At 41.4% G+C, this 18,583-nt stretch overlaps 1 protein-coding gene across 10 annotated transcripts in view; it reads right to left on the minus strand.

Annotated features, from left to right (window-relative positions):
- Positions 1–18,583, minus strand: part of Nhej1 (non-homologous end joining factor 1) — a 91,733-nt gene that overhangs the window by 26,784 nt on the left and 46,366 nt on the right. Inside the window, exon 6 of one of the 10 annotated variants that reach the window (XR_013424319.1) lies at positions 4,315–4,411. The exons of 7 other annotated variants lie outside the window; for them this stretch is intronic. Coding sequence is in view for 2 of the 3 variants with exons in the window: in XM_040267859.2 (XP_040123793.1) it covers positions 17,388–17,432 (45 nt within the window). In the remaining variant the exon portion in view is untranslated. Of the gene's footprint in view, positions 1–4,314; positions 4,412–8,658; positions 17,433–18,583 lie in introns of those variants that run through there. 2 more of the 10 variants (XM_040267860.2, XM_040267859.2) reach the window with 2 other exon arrangements.

The raw sequence follows: 18,583 nt of genomic DNA on the forward strand, positions 1-18,583 counted from the left end.
AGGGAAAATTAAACAGGTCTAACTAAGCATTAAAGAGATCCTAGAAAAAGAGTATAGGGAGAAATAAAGTGGAGGTTAAAACATATAGACATGTGTTGCTTAACCATAAGGACACATTCTGAGAAATGTATCATTAGGTGAGTTCATCTTCTGTGAACATCATAGAGCATACTCACAAACTAAGATGGCTGTAATGTCACTAGGTGATATGATTTTATGGGACCATTGTTTATGTGGACCAATGCTGACTGAAATGTTATGCAGAGCTTGACTATACTTCAGTTCAGACCTCAGTTCAGGACAGTAGTGTGGTGGTACTATGGGAGAATTGTGGGTGAGTGCTGGGAGAAGGAGGCTGAAGAAAGAATATGAATCTGCAGAGGAGTCAAGACAAACCTGATTAGGAGGAAATTCTCTGAAAGAGATGTGATCAGGCTTAAGGCGAAGAGCGATTTCTGGGACTTCTAGTTCTTTGGTTCAGAATTTTTGCATCCCTGTCCACACACCTGGCTACAGTTCAGGTATTCTTGAATGCCTAGATCACCTCTGATCTGGACAGTACATCTCACACTCTTCTGGATCCAGGTTTCACTAAGGAGGAGAGAATGCCCTGGTTACTTAATTTAGCATTTCCTAACTGATAAACTCTCCACTTCCTTTCAGGAAGCCATAGGCCTGTGGGTTTAGAATTCCCACTGAGTTTGCTAAACCCCCATCCTCAGGGTCACTTCAGAGGCAAGAACAGGCAGCTCTGACACCAGGCTGACCCTAGGCAACAGAGCTGCTCCCCGAGGGTTCATCCCCAGGTGAGGGGCTGAAGGAAGGACCAAGTCTAGGCTCTAGTTACAGGGCATCTAGAACACCTGCTGATAATAAAACACTATCTGTCAAGGCTTTGGCCCTCCCACCCACCAAAAGAGAGGGAGAGGGTGGGAAGGAAAAGTTATGCCCTCTGGTTTCTAACCCAGGGAATCCAGACCCACTCTACCCCAAAGGCCACTAGCCAGAGTAGAAGAGCACCTAAGGAAGCATGCAAGAAAAGGCTGCCCATGAAGTGTGAGCAACTGTGCCACACACCCTTTCAGAAAGGCAGGATGAGCAGCAGACATGGGAGAAAGGCAAAGGAACTGCTGCCAAATCAGCCATCTTCCCACTTCCATTGAGCCTATCTACTGAGGTATCTTTTGTATGATCTATGGGAGAATAAGGCAGGGAAGAAGAATGAAAATAAAAGCCCATCTTGATAAAGAGACTGATGCAGAGTGTGCAGAGCCAAGATGCCAGTTCTTGTGTTGAGGTGTGTATCTTTTACTGGCGATTGGTTATGTGCTCACCAGTAGTCCTTTCTGTTGAACGATCTCGCCACCAGTTCTTGACATGTGTTTCTGGACAATATAAGTGCAGTATTTTACACGTAATGGTCACTTAACAGCTGTTCCCTCCCCACCTTGTATCCCCTACAATCTAAACCTTAAATAATTAAACCCCTTAAACTCTTGCCAACTCCTTGTGCCCAGACCTGATCTGGTTCAAGAACACCCTTACCACAGGGATGAGATCTAACGCCCCATGGGGATGGCACTGTCTACAGCAGGGATTAGTTAGTTCCTTGACCAAATTCTTAATAATCTGGAATCTGGTTCAGAGAGAAGGAGTATGAGCTGTATGATAAATGCAATCAGAGAGCTAATGGGCAGGTTTCAAGGTAGACAGGAAGTAAGAACATTTTCAATGTGGTAATGGGGATTAAAAGCCACGGCTACACACACACATACACACACACACACACACACACACACACACACACACATATTAGGCTATATAGAAAATTCTAGTAGAATTTTTTAAAAAATATTTTTATTTTATTTATTTATTTTTTAGTTATTGGCGGACACAACATCTTTGTTTGTATGTGGTGCTGGGGATGTGGCTCAAGCGGTAACTCACTCGCCTGGCATGCATGTGGCCCAGGTTCGATCCTCAGCACCGCTTGAGCCACATCCCCAGCCCTCTAGTAGAATTTTATAAGATTAATCAGAAGCAGAATATCTAAAGTAACCAGGTGAAAAAGAATTTGTAATGACTGGGGAAAGATCCCACAGGTATAAGGTGCTATGGAGATTTATGAAATGACCACTCTATGGACTCAAGTTTTCATCCATGCTCCATAACCATGCCTAAAACTAGATGAGTAGTAATTCAACACAAACTGCTGCAGTCTGAATGTTAGAGTCTGTAAACAAGTCAGAATGGCGCCTGGCATTTTGCCAGAGAAATGTTAGAGTTCATAAACAAGTCTGGATGGTGCCTGGCAAAATGCCAGAGGGAGTGGTTTGAGAAGTAACAAAAGCGAGCTATTAAATGTGGAGATTCCTTATTGGTTGACTGCTGTATCTAGTTTATGCTAATTAAGATAAGCTGTGCAAAATGTATAAATACCTCTGTTGTCCTACAATAACCGGCTCCTACTCCTGATGTATCAATGTACACAAGTTGTTCCTCACCCAGGTTATTTTGCTGCAGCCAGACTGCGGCAACAAACTTATTGAGGGCCTACTATGTTCTGGATACTGTTCTTGGCTGCTGAAACACAAAGTGAACAAAACATACTTAAATATCTTAAAATGTGGAACTTACATTTTAGTGGTGAAAGACTATCAATATTAAATTGTATATCAGAGGATGTTAAATGTTATAAAAAGAAAGAGTAGAGTAAGGTAAGGAATTGGGAATGCATAGATGGAAGGGAAGGGTGATACCTTTCAACTGGGTAGCCAGGGCAGGCTTCTTGATGAAATGATATTTGAGCAAAGGTTTGAAGGAGGTGGGGAATTAGCCCATGGACATGTGGTGGGTAAGCGTTGGACGCAGAGGATCTAGCTAGTTAGTACAAAGACCTGAGGCAGGAGTGTGCCCATTGTGTTCGAAGACTAAAATGGCCGATGTGAAGAAAGGGAGAGAAAAATTGAAGGAGGAGAAGAAGAAAGAGAGGTTATGATAGTCTGAAGAACTGGACTTTGTAAACCATTGTAAGGACTGTTTTTATTTGGAATAAAATGGAATCCACCATAGGATTCTGAGCAAATAAGTGAACTGACTTAGAGCTTTAAAGGATCACTATAGCTTCCATGCTGAGAAAAGACTACAGGAGGGGCTGGGGATGTGGCTCTAGTGGTAGCGCGCTCGCCTGGCATGCGTGCGGCCCGGGTTCAATCCTCAGTACCACATACAAACAAAGATTTTGTGTCCGCCGAAAACTGAAAAATAAATATTGAAATTCATTCTCTCTCTCTCTCTCTCTCTCTCTCTCTCTCTCTCTCTCTCTCTCTCTCGCTCTCTCTCTCTCAATAAAAAAAGAAGAAGAAGAAGAAGAAAAGACTATAGGAGAGCAAGAGCAGAAGCTCAGAGACCAGTGAGGAGGCCACTACAGGGCAAGCAAGGGCAGGCCCAGTCTCCAGTGAGAACACTGCAGTTGTCTAAACAAGAAACACTAGTGGCTCAAATCAAGGTGCTGGAAGCAAAAGCAAAGTTTGTTTGTTTCTGTTTTTGGTACCAGGAATTGAACCCAGGGGCACTTAACTACTGAGCCACATATCCAGCCCTTTTTAATTTTTAATTTTGAGACAGGGTCTCGCTAAGTTGCTTAGAGCCTTGCTTAGTTGCCCAGGCTGGCCTTAAACTTGTGGTCCTCTTACCTCAGCCTCCTGAGCCACTGGGATTACAGGCATGAACCACCATACCAAGCCAGAGTTTGTATTTTGAAGGAAAAGCCAACAAGAATCTCTTCATGGATTGGATGTGGGGTATGAGAGGAAGAAAAGACAAACATGACTCCAAGATTTTCCACCTGAGCAAATGGAAGGATGGAGTTGCCGTCAACTGACGAGAAGGTGATGAGAAGAGCAGGCTTGGTTTAAGTGTGGGGGATCAGGAGCTCAATTTGAGTACACTGAATTTGACACATCTTTCGGATTGCCAAGTGGAATACTGTTTAAGCAGTCGATATACAATTTTGGGATCTGGGAGAAACAAGTGGGCTAGTAATGAAGGCATACGGTCTTTAAAGTTCTGAGAATGAATGTGATCACTAACAGGTCAAATGCAGTCAGAGAATAGAAAGTCCCAGGGCTGACCCCTTGGAAGGGGCACAGAAGAAAAGAAATCAGCAAAGAAGGGTGTGAGAAAGCAACTGATAGAATAGAAAATAAGGTCAGGAAAGTATACAGCTCAGGTAGCCAAATAAAAAGATCATGCCAAGGAATGGGTAACCAGGTATATCAAATGCTGCTAGTAGTTGGGTGCAGTGGTACATACCTGTAATCCCAGTGACTCAGGAGGCTGAGGCAGGAGGACTGCAAGTTCAAAGTCAGACTCAGCAACTTAGTGAGGCCCTAAGCAACTCAGCAAGACCCTGTCTCAAATATAAAAAAGAGACAGGGATGTGGCTCAGTAGTTAAGTGCCTCTGGGTTCAATTCCCAGCACCCCCCCCCAAAAAAAATGCTGCCAGTAGACCAAATAAGATGAGAAAGTGAATTATTTATTCCATTTTGCAATGACAAAGTCGGTATAGCCTTTTCAAGAACAATTTCAATGGAGTAATAGGTGCCAAAACCCTGCTGAAATGGTTTTAAAACTAGAAGATAACACAATGAAAAGAGAGAGCTCTTATCAGGAGTTTTATAGCACTGGGCAGGGGTGTGAAGAAGTAGGGTGAAAACTAGTGGGCAAAGTGGGGTATCACAAGGAGGACTTTAAAAATGGAAACTCATGGCACATTTATATATATGATAAATCTATAGAGAACAAAAAGTTAGAGGAGAATTACTGGAGCAATTCCTTGATAGATGAGACGGAATATAATGCACAAATGGAAGGCCAGCTTTTAGTTAGGCAGGGCTAACTTATTATGCAAATAGGAGGAAGGGCAATGTCTGGGGTACCCATGTTTGCAAGAAATAGAAGTAGTGCCAGGCACGGTGGAGCATGCCTATAATTCCAGCCGCTCAGGAGGCTGAGGCAGGAGGATCTCAAGTTCAAAGCCAGGAACTGAGCAAGGCCTTACGAAACTTAGTGAGACCCTGTCTCTAAGTAAAATACAAAATAGGGTTGGAGATGTGGCTCAGTGGCTGAGTGCCCCAAGTTCAATCCTTGGTACGAAGGAAGGAAGGAAGGAAAGAAGGAAAGAGAAATAGTGGTTTAAATCTGCAAAAGTTCACTTCTGACGGATTCTCCCCCCACCTCCCGCCACCACCAGGAAAAATAGGAAACAAAGTCACGGTGATGTGAGCTTGAGGACAGAGACATGGGTTTGAAATTGTGATCTAGAATGACAGCAGAGTAACTAGTAACTAGTTTGTCTTATAGTATTAAGGATGCATTTGAGAGGCCAGGTCAAGAATTTAAATCAAAACTAGTCAGCAAAGTTGTAAATTTTGTTTGATTTGTTCTGGTTACACTTGGCTGCATAAGCAGGTATGGAGGAGGTGGAAAAGTAGAGTTTAACTCTACACAGCACAAGAGATGGGCAACAGAACCAGGAATCTAAACAAGGAAGGGATTATCATGATTGACCATGGAAGCTGGGTAAGGGAGGGAGATAGAACATCAAAGGAGTTAGGACAATGAAAAGGATGCTAACATTATGGAATGGAGTTCTCTGTGATTAAACAAATGTCAGTCAAGGCAGAATAAGAGAGGGAAAAGACAGGAGGAGGAGTGCTCAGAGGAGGGTACACAGAGATTGTAGAAGAATTGCAATCACTGGTGATGACAAGGTCTAGAGCAGACTCTGGAGCTGGATTGCTCAACAGAGGCACTGCTGACATGTGGAGCTGGACAATTCTTTGTACTCCAGGGTGGTAAGTGGTGTCCCTGGACTCTACCCACAGAGTACCTCTCAAACAATGACAACCAAAAATGTCTCCAGATATTACCAAAGATGCTCTGGGGGCAAATCTTCCCTTGTTGAGAACTACTGCTATGAATACATCCAGGGAAGAGAGGGGATGAAATAGAGCAAGAGTCAAGACAATATGATAAGTACCAGAGAAAGTGGTGGTGAGTCAGGAGCTAAAGTCCTCACAACAAATATGAATGACTCAGTCAGTGCAGGACAGCAGCAATGAAGTGGGCTGGGTAATACAACCTGAAAACAGGAGATCCAAAGCTAGGGGAAGTGGGTACAGAAAGCAGCAAACAGAAACAGCCCTAATATTCAGTGGTAAGAGGACAATGAGAATGAACAGCCACCATGTGTGAGGGCCACATCAGGGGAAAGATGAGTTTCTGACCAGGAAGGAGAAACTAATACTCAGAGAAGAGACTGAAGATAGAAAAAGAGTTTAATGATAATGAACTATTAATTCCAGAAGACAGATGGAAGGGCTCAGGAATTGGGGAAGGGCAGGAAAAGAGACAGAAGGGGAAACCGTCAGATGTATTTCTCAAACTGAAAGGTGGGATACAGTGGGAGGTCCCCTGAGGAAGGAGTGGTATGGTTGAGGTAGATCTTTAAAATAAGAGACTGAAGTTTTCTGTTATTTTGGCAAGAAGATGAACATAAGGTAAGAATCTGCTGGGGATGTGATCATGCCACTAGGAATGACACCATAATTACCAACCCTAGACTACAACTTGTTTGGAATAAGTTGGTCATTTTCTAAGCTTCACCAGCTTTACTATTAGGAAGTCAATCAAAAAGATGTAAATCTGTGCAGAGGTGAGAACAGGTTTTCAATATCCAGGAGGCATGGAAACCTTCAAGAAAGTGACGATTATGTGAGGTTAGTACAGGTAGGCATAAAGCCTGAGGTATACTTCTTGGGGCCACTTAGGAAAGTGCCTTATTCAGAGAGGATCAGAAATTAGACTATTCTACAAGAGGCAGAGTGGCTCCAATGAAGAATGGAATATGACCAAGACTCCAGAGAACTGAGCTAGTATTTATCTTGGAGTCACTCTGCAGATTCCCAGAGGGACCAAGAATCCCACCAAGCCAGATAAGTGTGAAGAAAGGGGCCTGGGTAAGGTAAACCAATTGAATTAAGAAATGGAAATGGACTCTGCCAAGATAAGGAATTGGTACAGGGTAAAATTAGTCATTTATATTTCTTCCTTTATGGCATTTTAGAAAACTACAAAAAAAATTACCAATTCAAATGTAAACACAATGGAAATAATGTAAACAAAACTAAAAGACCTCTTTTTTTTTAACCTCCAACCAAATCCTCAGAGAAACCCCTTTGAACAACTCTATGTATATCCCACCATTATTTTTGCACAAACACACACATGCACAAGTGGTTTTCCCCTCAAACGGAATCATATTACACATATTCTCCTCTCCCCAGGACTGAAGACTGAACCCAGGTGTACTCTACCACTGAACTACATTCCCAGCCCTTTTTATTTTTTATTTTGAGACAGGGTCTTGCTAAGATGCTCAGGCTGGCCTCAAACTCGTGAATCTCTTGCCTCAGCCTCCAAAATAGTTGAGATTGCAGATGTGCTCACTGTGCCCAGCACATTACATCTACTCTTATGCATCTTTTCAAGGTATATACAGGTTTATTTCATTTTTTTTAATGGCTTCACTGGATTATGTTATATGGATAAACCATAATTTATTCATTTTTCCATGACAATGGACATTTCTGTTTCTAATTTTCCCTACTCTAAACAATAAAGCTTTGAACATGCTTGTGCAGATGTCTTCACACATGAATAGTTCTACAGATTACCTTTCTACCTGCTCAATAAAAGGATATATCTGATATCCTGAAACAAATGCCCTCTGAAAAATGTACCAATTTACTTTCCCACCAAAAATGATCTAGAATACTCAATTCCCCATCCTCTTGCTAATGCTATAACAATCTTAGTGTTAGCCAACTGATAGAAGAGGATATTGTTCTTGGAACTTTAAAAAAAATTTTAAATGGATACAACACTTTTTATATCTTTATTTTATTTATTCATTTTTATATGGTGCCAAGGATTGAACCCAGTGCCTCCCACATGCTAGCAAGAGCTCTATCACTGAGCCACATCCACAGCCCCAGTTCTTGGAACTTTTATTTGTTTATTTTATTTAAGTGGAGAACACATCAGTTTAAGAAAAAGCGAAAACAGTTTTCAAATTCATTTATATGCATAAACATTTAACCAGGAAGATACCATTTTCATTAAATAGAATGATTGCTAAATGGAAAGAAACCTGAGAATAAACAACATTATGCACAACTATTATTTCTGGATGCTTTTAATACACCAGAAACCAAGTATAATACTTGTTGAGCTCACACAGCCCTACAGAAAGCATTATTCCTATTTCACACAAAAAGAAACAAGACAAATTAAATAACTTTCTCAAAGTTAACACAAGTAGAGCCAAGTTGTGAACCTAAGTCATCTGACTCTGGAGCCTGCAATTAAACAAGTTAATTAACCTGCTTAATAGAGTAACAGTAAATGGTACAGTCAGGATTCAAACCCACAGGTGCCTAACTCTAAAGCACACCCATGTGAGATGTTTGTTTATTTTATAGAATTTATGTTATCTATATTAATAATGTAATGATAATATTTGGAAGAATTTATTACTTCCCAACTCTTTTTTGGTTCTAGTTTTGATATTTTGGGTTCTGTTTTGCCTAGGGTTTTTTTTTTTTTTTTTTTTTTAATATTGACATTGCCTTGGTTGAACTAAAGTCAGGGCCACTGCACTGCACCACTCCCTCAGCACCTGGGGTATGTGAATGGATCCCCTAAAGTTGTGCAGTTCACAACCTGCACATCTCACATGGGTGATCCTAAGACAGATGCAAACTGCCTAAAGGAAAAGGGAGGTTTCTGCCCACAACTAGACTGAAAGTTAAGAGTGTCCCCCTAGTGGTGAAAATAGTATTGACAGAGATCAAAACTTTTAGAACCCCAATAGCTGTTAAGGTGAGTTGGGGAGACAAGAAAACCTTCACTACTGTTTTCATTACCCAGGTTGGTCCCTTACAAGAAATTAAAATATATATCAATACTACTCTTTGAGAATCAATGGTTTCCTGGGAAACAAATGGGAACAGAGGATAATAACTTTACTCACAACTCAGGTCTCAAGAATAAGATGGCTGCACAGTAAATGAAGAGAGAACAACAACAACAACAAAATGATTATCACTACATGAGAGAAGATGGTAGGGAAGGGGGATATACAGAAATAGACTGAAGACTAGATAATCAGTCCTGGAAACTTCTCAGTAACCTTCCAAAATTCATTTCCCCAAGGGGGGGAAACACTAGAAAATTAGGAAAACCTTGAATATGTTCTCAAGGGAGAAAATGATGCTAAAAGAAACCCAGATGTGGTGAATATAAAATGAATGGAATTTTGGATTCATTCCTACTGTCAGCCTCTCTTAGAATTGAGGCAAAGGCAATTGCAGACTTGGGAAGAAAGGCTTAACTTGACCAAATTAAAATGGCCTAAAGCCACAAAAAGACCATGCGTAAAACAGAAACACACATCAATGAGAGCACAAGATAGGCTCTGAGAATCAGCACAGTGACTGAAAGAAACAGAGGTGATTCAACCAAGGTAAATATGATCACGGCTGAGTACTGATCACAGCTTGATTGAGAGGGGGATATTCTGGTTAATCATAGTTCTATTTAATATTTACCATTTGCTTCTCATATAGATTACCAACTCTCAAAGAATTAGAAAGTATGTTATGAAATAAAAATAACACTAAAATACAAAACCTCCCATAATCTTTCAAAAACATAGGGTGTTCATTTAAAAGTATCAATTGTCATGACTATCTAAGGTTTGTGCAGAATCTGGTCTCAGTTATTGGCTAAGAAGAAATATCTAGAAAGACAGATGGCACCAAGAAAGGAGGTAACAGTGCCCAGATAGGAAAGAGACTTGTTGTTCAAAGGATTTAGTATAGTACAAAGCAATGATACATGATAACAGCAATGAGATGGGGCAGATGCCACACTGATTTTTTCAACTTTCCACATTGCAAGCTTTCTAACAGCAAGACTTTTTTGGTTGTTGCTCTATTGCTGCCTTCAGAACAGTGAGCAGCATACAGTAGGCACTCCAAAATAGTTCCTTGAAGAAGAGGTAAGTGCTATTCTATTTAATGTGTCCTTTCCCCATTCTTTGAAAACTATTTCTTAAAATAAAGAATAAATGCTATTCACTCTAATATTGTTTCTCATTCTCTAATTGGGAACTTCTCATCTTTCAGGCTCCAGCTCAAATTCCTTCTCTTCCTCAGTCGTCCCTCATCCCTTCCTGCCTCCTTCAAAAGGCCAGAATTAAACCTTTGTTCTTTTCTCCCACAGCATATTGCCTGGGCCTCTCACCTCATTCTGTGTTGAACTATACTTTGGTATTTACATGTCCAACTCTTCCAGGGTTGGCCTATGAGCTTCTTGAGGACAAGGTTCTCATTTTTGTTAGTCCCCAGTTACCCCCATCTTCTAACATAATAGTGAATACTTAAAAGTCTCCTAGGTTTAATAAATTAGAATTATATCCTTGGTGTCTAATAAAATGTCAGCATATACTAAGTAAATGTTTATTATGTGAATGAGCTGGAAGAAAGAAAATACCAACACAACCAAGTTGTCTTGAATCCCGGGCAGGGAGGCATGATGCCTTGAAGACAGAGAACTGTCTCTTTCTCTTGGCTCTGAGGAGACCTTGCCTGGTTCCTGTCCCCACTGGGTATTTTGGCATCAAAACTATACAGATAAGTTTGAAGGAGTTCCAGAAAGAGCAGCATAACTGACTTGGAGTGAGGGAGGAAAGGATGAAAGAAAAGCGATTAGGGGCTCCTCTGAGGCAGATGGCCTAAGTGACCTCTGCGACTAGACATGACAACCTTCTGCTTACATCCAAAGAGTAAACACTCAAGAAGGGAGGAATTGTTTAGCCTGGTCCACAAGCTCAAAGCTGAAGGAAGGATGAAACCAAGGAGGAACATCAAAGTACTGTGACAGGAGAGCCAACTAAGAGACACACTGCCCTCCTTGGACTCTGAGAAAACAAGGCCACAAACATTTTCACAGATATCAACAAGTGTCATTATCCTCTTAGTCAGGCATAAAGGAGACCTGCAAGTACATGAACTATTAAAACTAGAATAATTGAAACCTAATGCAAAGTGTCTATGCTGGTACAGTCCTTTCCCATTATGTACAACGTAGCCCCATCCCCAGAGTCATGGAAGCAGGGTTAAAAAACCCATTGGGTCTGAGTACATTCATTAGGAAAAGCATCTTCAAGTGGAGATGAGGAAAGAAAAAGGAGAATGAAAGATCAGCAAAACAGTGGAACTGGAACCATGTGCTGGACAATTGGGGAAATCTCTCAGGTGTCCTCATTTGCTATTTCCCATTTTATTCAAACAAAGACATCTCTCAAAATGGGGTTTTCTGGAAACATACTCATTTCTTCCCATTTCCCATTCCACTTCCTGCCTTGTGGTAGGTTCTAGTAGGCTTCAGTGGTGCTGCCAACACTGACAGTGAGTGCTATGTGTGATAGGGACATGGAAGACATGGTGTCCTGCTTCACAGAATGGTATTCAGTATTCTATAAATAAGTATACAAACAGGTACAAACAGTAAGAAAACAACTGCCAAAAAACAAATGATACATGCAAGAGAAAAATAGGATAGACTATACATAACCACCATGAAGGACAGGGGAGAGAAGACCACTGCTGATTGAGGGAGGGCTTCCTGGCAGGGAGGAGTTTCCTTCCTCAGGAGGAAAAATAGAAACTGATTGACTGAAATCAATTTATAGTTTACAAAAGGTAGAAGGAAGTGTAGGGTGTCTTCTCTCAAAAATGCTTCTTTGAAAGATGAATTAAACAGAAACCAGAGAACTTAGTATGTCCAAGTGACAGATGAAATAATCAGGAGAAGTAGAATTCAAATCAAAGTATTCCAACTTCATATCTGGACAGATGGTGGAACAAATGCTGAGACAATAGAAATAGCCCTGTGAGAGAAGGTAAGCAGAGGGGCTTGGCTGATAGAGAGGGACCAATTCACAGAAGAATGAGAAATCAGCCACCCAGTCTACTCCCAAATCTTAGTGGTTCCCTCTCTTCAGAAACACCCACCATACTTTAAATTAGGGGCCCTGCAGGATTTCTATTTTCCCACCCCAAATACTCTGCTCTGGGACCTACTCTCCTTCCAACCAGATGCCTGGCAGGTCCTAAAGGCCCTGGAAGCGCCAAGATTCACATATGGCAAAACTAACAGAAGAAGATACTCCACATATGAACTTCTGATTCAGCTCACAGCCCCACCCTCCTCCTTTACCCCCACCAACCCTGAGGAAACCAGATGTACAAATGGTTAACAGGAGAAAAAAAATCCCACCCAGACCACTTGAAACGCGGCTAGTCTGGCTGGGCTTCCAGTCTGCTCAGAGACTGCTTCATGACTGCTATTTATAGCCTCTGGGTGCCCAGCCCAGCTTCCAGGTCACTAATTGTGGCCCAGCCCTGCGCCAATCACCACACCTCCTCCCCTGCCCTGCAAAAGGGAACAAGAAGCAAATCTAGTTTTGTCCAGCTCAAAAAGAACAGCCAGAAGTGAGATCTGAATCCAAGACCCTGTGTTATAGCCTCACAGAATGTATCAAGACTGTCCAGAAGGGACTGCCTGCACTGGATATCTTGAAGTGCGGAGCTGTGTGCTCCTTCTATAGCAGGCTCCTGTCTTGAATTCTTTAAGTGCATTCAAAGTTAAATTCTGAGTTCAGTCTCACCAGGAAAATATTAGAGAGGGGATGTGCAGGTATTGGTTAGCAAGGGTACCAGTCAACAGTTCCCTAAAGAGCTTATCTGTTTAGTGTCTAAGTATCCATGGATTTATTTGTTTGCCTCCTCTTAGGATCTATCTATTAGATTATCTATTCATTTTTTATACCCCTATTCCAGTTGTCTACAAAAAGAAAAGTACTCAGGAAAAAGGCATGCTCAGAATTAAATGTCTCAAAAAGTTTTCCTAGCATCCACAGAATATATTTTAAACTCTAAACTTTCTGAGTTTCAGACAGAGGTACTGAATATGAGTTTTATGAGATGCTGAAAATAAGTACCCCCAATTCCAAGATGTTATTATTTGAGTTGTATTCTATAATACTATTTTACTCCTAGAGATACAGATTACTAAAATGGGCAATGACCTGTTTTTGGCACTTGAGGCTTTATGAAGTTATCCCGAATGAAAAAAAAAAAGTTGTTTTTTTTTTTTTTTAAATAAGGCATAGGAGTAAATGGCAAAAATCCCTGGCACAAAGATTTTCTGAGGCTTTTTCTCTAGTTCTGTGTCCATGTTACATACGGGTAACTACTACCAGGCCACATTCTCCTCTGTGAATTCTATATCTGAACCCTAGGTCCCATCTCAATTAAACCTGACCATTGTCAATGATGTTCATATTCAGAACAAAGGACTGGAACAAGAGAGTTAGAATAAGAGTGAGATATCCCCTTCCTTTCCCAGGGTCTCAACACCTAAATTATGGTTACCATTCTCTCAGACAGTGCAAGAAGCTCTCAACCCACTGTAGCCTTAAGACTACCCATGCTGCTTAAGACTACAGATCCCAACATCAGTCTGCTCCTTCTCATTTAGGGGTTCATTTGGACCACTGGATGATATGGCAGGGATTCTAGTTATTGGAGCCAAAACTAGAATGTTGCTGTGCTATCTCATCATCACCCACAAATACCAATTCTCAGTCCCAAATGGTCCCAAATCTTTCCTCCCAAGACCACAAGGGGAAAAAAGTTTCCAAATTAAAAAACTAAAACTGGCAACAAAGGTGCCCCATGGCAGTAACCTTTAAAACTGGCCATTAAAGTTTATAAGTCAGACGGGCACCAATGTGAACGATCAAGAAGAGAAAAACAGCCCCCTCCCTTGGGGACCTGGAGCCACAGCCTTGCCCCTAAAGCCACAGAGCTGATGTCACAAGAAGCACTTGTAGCCATCAACGGGTCTCTGTATCCCAATTACAATCAGTCACAATGTAGGGCGCCCCTGTGTGTCTGTCTGGCTGAGAAGAAAGGAAAGGGGAGGGGCAAGGAGGCATGGGTTGGGGTATATATGAGGTAAGGAAAGGTGGGAAAGGAAGAAAACAAATCTCCTAGCGGGAGGGCTGCCTTCAATTCACAGGCCAGGAGGGAACAGGCCCTCTCAGACTCCCTAGGATAGTGGTTCTCAATTTTTTCCTGCCCAACACACACAAGAATGCCACAGATTCCCATCAGTAACTATGTTCATTATGCAGAGGCTCTGAACTAGCCTGATGTGGAGGAAACACAAATCAGAATTTTTTTGGTAAAGGTGTGAATAGTTTGGAAAGGTCTCCAAATCATTCTGACCATCTCCCCTGAGGGGTATTACCCCCTAGGAAGAACCACGAGTTTAGAAAGCCTACTTCTCCTTCCCTCCCTTCCTTCCTTCCATGTATTCAACAAATACGTTTGGAGAGCTTATATGTGCCAGTCATTGTTCTGGGGGTACTGGGGAGACAGCAATGAACACAGAGATAAAAATCCCTGTCCTCAATGAGAATCCAGACCTCACAAGGGAGAAAAACAACAGAATGAAAAAGCAAGACCTTTGGAATATGGATTGTGATAAATGCTAAAGAGAAAAACATCAGGGAAGGGGATAGAAAGCACTTGTGGGGTGAGAAATGGAGCTGAAATTTTAGATAGGGTAGCCAGGAAATCCTCAATTAGAAGGTAGTGTTTAAAAAAAAAAAAAAACCTAAAAGAAGAGAAAGAATGAGCAATCCAGATATGTGGGGAAAGAACACTCTCAACAGAGGGAAGGAACAGTAAGTGCGAAGGTCCAAAGGTGGGGCACACGTTTAATACCACTGAACACAGCAGTGTAAGGAGCTGTGCTGGAACCCATATGCCATTAGTTATCACAGAGCTCCTTCTCCACCTCAGATCCTACGGCCCTAGCAGTTTGGGCTGACTGCCTGTTGAACTAAATGTCAGGGCAGGTTCATACTAACAAGTAGAAAGAACTTAAACAGCTGGTAGATGGGGATATTAGTAAATAAGGTGAACTCAGTATTAAAGTATTTCACTTTACTTAAGTAGTTCAAAGTTTTGTTAAATAGAATCTCATCCATTCTTACAAAATCCTTGTACAGCAAGGATAAGTCATATCCCTTAACTATTAGACCAGTAAGGCAGGAGGATCATTTTTAAAATGATTTTAAAACTAGAGCTGGATTTGTTCTTAATTCCCAGTTCAGTGATCTATTATTCATAAAATCATAGAACAAAATCTACAGATTATCTTATTCATTCCTTTCATCTTACTGAAGAGCAACTCCCAAAATTAGAATTCAGCCTTCCTGGATAAGGGGTTAACTCTCCTTAGAAAGCAAAACAGGAGGATGGTACAGCTTTTGAAAAAGGGAACTAGTTTTATCAAATCCTGAATTCTGGAAACTGTCCTAGAAGAAGATATAGTGATGACATCAGGATCACAAAAGATTAAGCAGAGTCTTCTGTCCCCTGACTGCTAGAAAGTCTAGTTATCCCCCTGTGCTAGGCTGCTGCCCTTTATCTAGCTCCCCTTCAGCCCCAAATGTCCTTTGGTACACAGAGACTGCCGGAGCCAGTGGACTGCATGTTGTAAAGACCAGAACTAAGTCTGTAGCATGAATATAGACACACACTCACACACACACACACACACACACACACACACACACACACAGTTGGTGGGAAGGAAGGGAAAAGGAAAGCACACACAACACAACACATCAGGGCAGCTGCAGAAAACAACTGCTTGTTAAGTTAAAATTAAACTCTGCACAAATATTGACCTTTGGAGGGGACCGAAACTGGTCCCATATTTACCAGCTTTATAAATGGGACTGACCACAGCTGCCCCACGCGCTTGGCCAGCATTATGGCAGGATGGGGTGAGGCCACGCTTTGGGGGTGGGAGATGAATGAGAGGGGCAGGAGACATTTTAAACACTCTCTAAAATGTACTTACTACTGGTAGGTCAAAGTTCCCAAAAGCCTTAAAAGTGGAATTTCTAGGAAAGCAAATAAGGTAGTCTCTGAAAGTGGGGGGCCAGAGAAATAGGAAAAAGAAGGAAAAAGGAAGTGTCCAAAATTTTTTTAAAAATGCTACAAAGAATGAGAAGCATAACCGAGATTGAAACAAAAGAACACTGGGAAGCTTATCCTTTTGAACCCTGGCCCTTGGTCAAACCAAGAGTCATAAGGTAGAAGACCAGGTGACCAATTTAAGCAACCTAATGGAACAATCTAACTGACCTGGTTTGAGTCTTGGCTCTGCTTCTTACTTGCTATGTAACCTAGGGGAAACTCAAGGACTTCCAGTTTCCTCATCTGTAAAATAGGGATATAATACAAAAATATTGCCCTAATTCATAAAGATCAGAACCAAAAAGAAAACAATGTAAGTGAAAGCACTTTGCCAACCATAAAGACCACACATATATGAATTATTATTAATTCTATCCCAGATAATTGTGCATCTTTATGCTCCAAATTGTAATCTCCTTATAGGCAAAGTCAGGGACTAGTGGGGAGAGCATGAGCTTGCCCTGAACTTGTTAAAGAGCACACCCCAAGCTTCCACTTGCTGTAGAAAAGGGGGAGGCCAGCCTACTGAAAAAGGAGCTAGACTCAGAGCTAGACTCAAGGCTGCCAAAGGACCAGATATGAAAGCGAAGAAGGGACTCAGATACCATTTCCCTTCAAGATGAACTCTGGCAAGCTAAGGTTTTCCTGGAACAAACACCATCTGGGAAATAGTTCTGTTCCAAACCTCTGCTGCCTTCACCCTCTTTTATGCCCTCCTTCATGTTCATGACTTTCATGATTAATAATGATAAGAATAAAAAGTCTGGCCCCACCTCCATATAGTAGAGTATGACACACACCCCTATCCCCATTGTGCCACAGAGAATCACAATTATGATAACATTTCAAATAAAACTACATGAAGAGACTTTGTTAAAATTAGTTGCCCAGTGTTACAGAATGTTCCTGTGCTTGCATGTGGTTTATTGTTTATACTATACATCTTAAAACCATGGTAAACAAGCAACTGTCATTTATGCATATGGAAAAGGTGGTGACTAAGTTAAAGTCCTTTATCTCCTCAGTGTTAAACAAATACATGCTGCTAGTCTCTTTTGACTCTGTTTCACTCGTTCAATGTTTTACTTAATATATTACAGTTTATATTGTTGAACGTGTGTCACAAAATATAAACAATGTACAGCAGAACCATGTCAGCAATTCAGGAAGAATTTCCAACGCTGCAGTCTCTGTGGTCACAGGGCAGGAAGATGTTTTGCATTTGCTGCACCAAATACCTGCTAAAGCAGAGACACAAAACAAGGAGGGAAGGAAAGGGACAGACAAGGGGGAGGAGATGGGAAATTATACTCAGGTAGAGGAGCAGTTTAGATCCTGATCCAGAAACTTATCTTAAAATGTAATCATTATAGTTTCTATCACCTTTTTTTCTATGGTTTTGTCCTTCTTCCTAGGCCCCAGATAAGTGATAAGCCTCCAGGTTCAGCCACTCAGAGACTCTCGAGCCTCTGTTATGGAAAAGAGCCCTTCCTCATGCCACTTCCACCCTTCTCATGAGCAACTGGCTCCCTCTCTAAAGGTCTTCCTTCTCTCTTCTATAAACTATTTAGAAATGAACTTAGCTGATCTTCTCTATGAGCCTAAGATTCCTTGCCGAATCTATCAGGCTATATAGCGAGAATTGGCATTTCAAGATATTCCAAACTTCCAGAAAAAGTAATATAAAACTCACCATAAGTAAGACTGTCACCAATTTAATACTCCAAAATAAAGTTCACCCCTTTATTCTCAGCACCAAAGCTAGGAGCAGCCCTTAAGAGAGCTCAGTAGACCATTCTCCAGGGTCCTCCTCCCACAGCATTCTCATCCCAATAAAGTCAATGGCTAGGGCAAGTGGTTCTAGGCTAGAAGAATGAGGTAGGGTCTGATAAAAGCATCTTCAAGAGCAAAATATTCTTAATGAAAAGCTCAGGGCTGGCTGGGGATGTGGCTCAAGTGGTAGCATGCTCGCCAGGCATGCATGCTGCCTGGGTTCGATCCTCAGGACCACATACAAACAAAGATGTTGTGTCCGCCGAAAACAAAACAAAACAAAAATATTAAAACTAACTCTCTCTCTCTCTCTCTCTCTCGCTCTCTCTCTCTCTCTCTCTCTCTCTCTTTTAAAAGCTCAGGGCTTTGATTAAGCTAAGTAAATGTCTGAAAAGAATGAAAAAGCCCACAATAAGACAAGTGATCATCATCGGACAAATAGATGTCATATATCCAAGGATGCTTTGCCTGTAAGAGGTCTTTTTTTTTTCAATATTTATTTTATTTGTTTATTTTTATGTGGTGCTAAGGATCGAGCCCAGGGCCTCACATGTGCTAGGCAAGCACTCTACCGCTGAGCCACAACCCAGCCCTGTAAGAGGTCTCTTGTCTCTGCAGC

The sequence above is a fragment of the Ictidomys tridecemlineatus genome, chromosome 7 (genome assembly GCF_052094955.1).
Source record: "Ictidomys tridecemlineatus isolate mIctTri1 chromosome 7, mIctTri1.hap1, whole genome shotgun sequence".
In the NCBI taxonomy this organism is placed as follows: Eukaryota; Metazoa; Chordata; class Mammalia; order Rodentia; family Sciuridae; genus Ictidomys; species Ictidomys tridecemlineatus.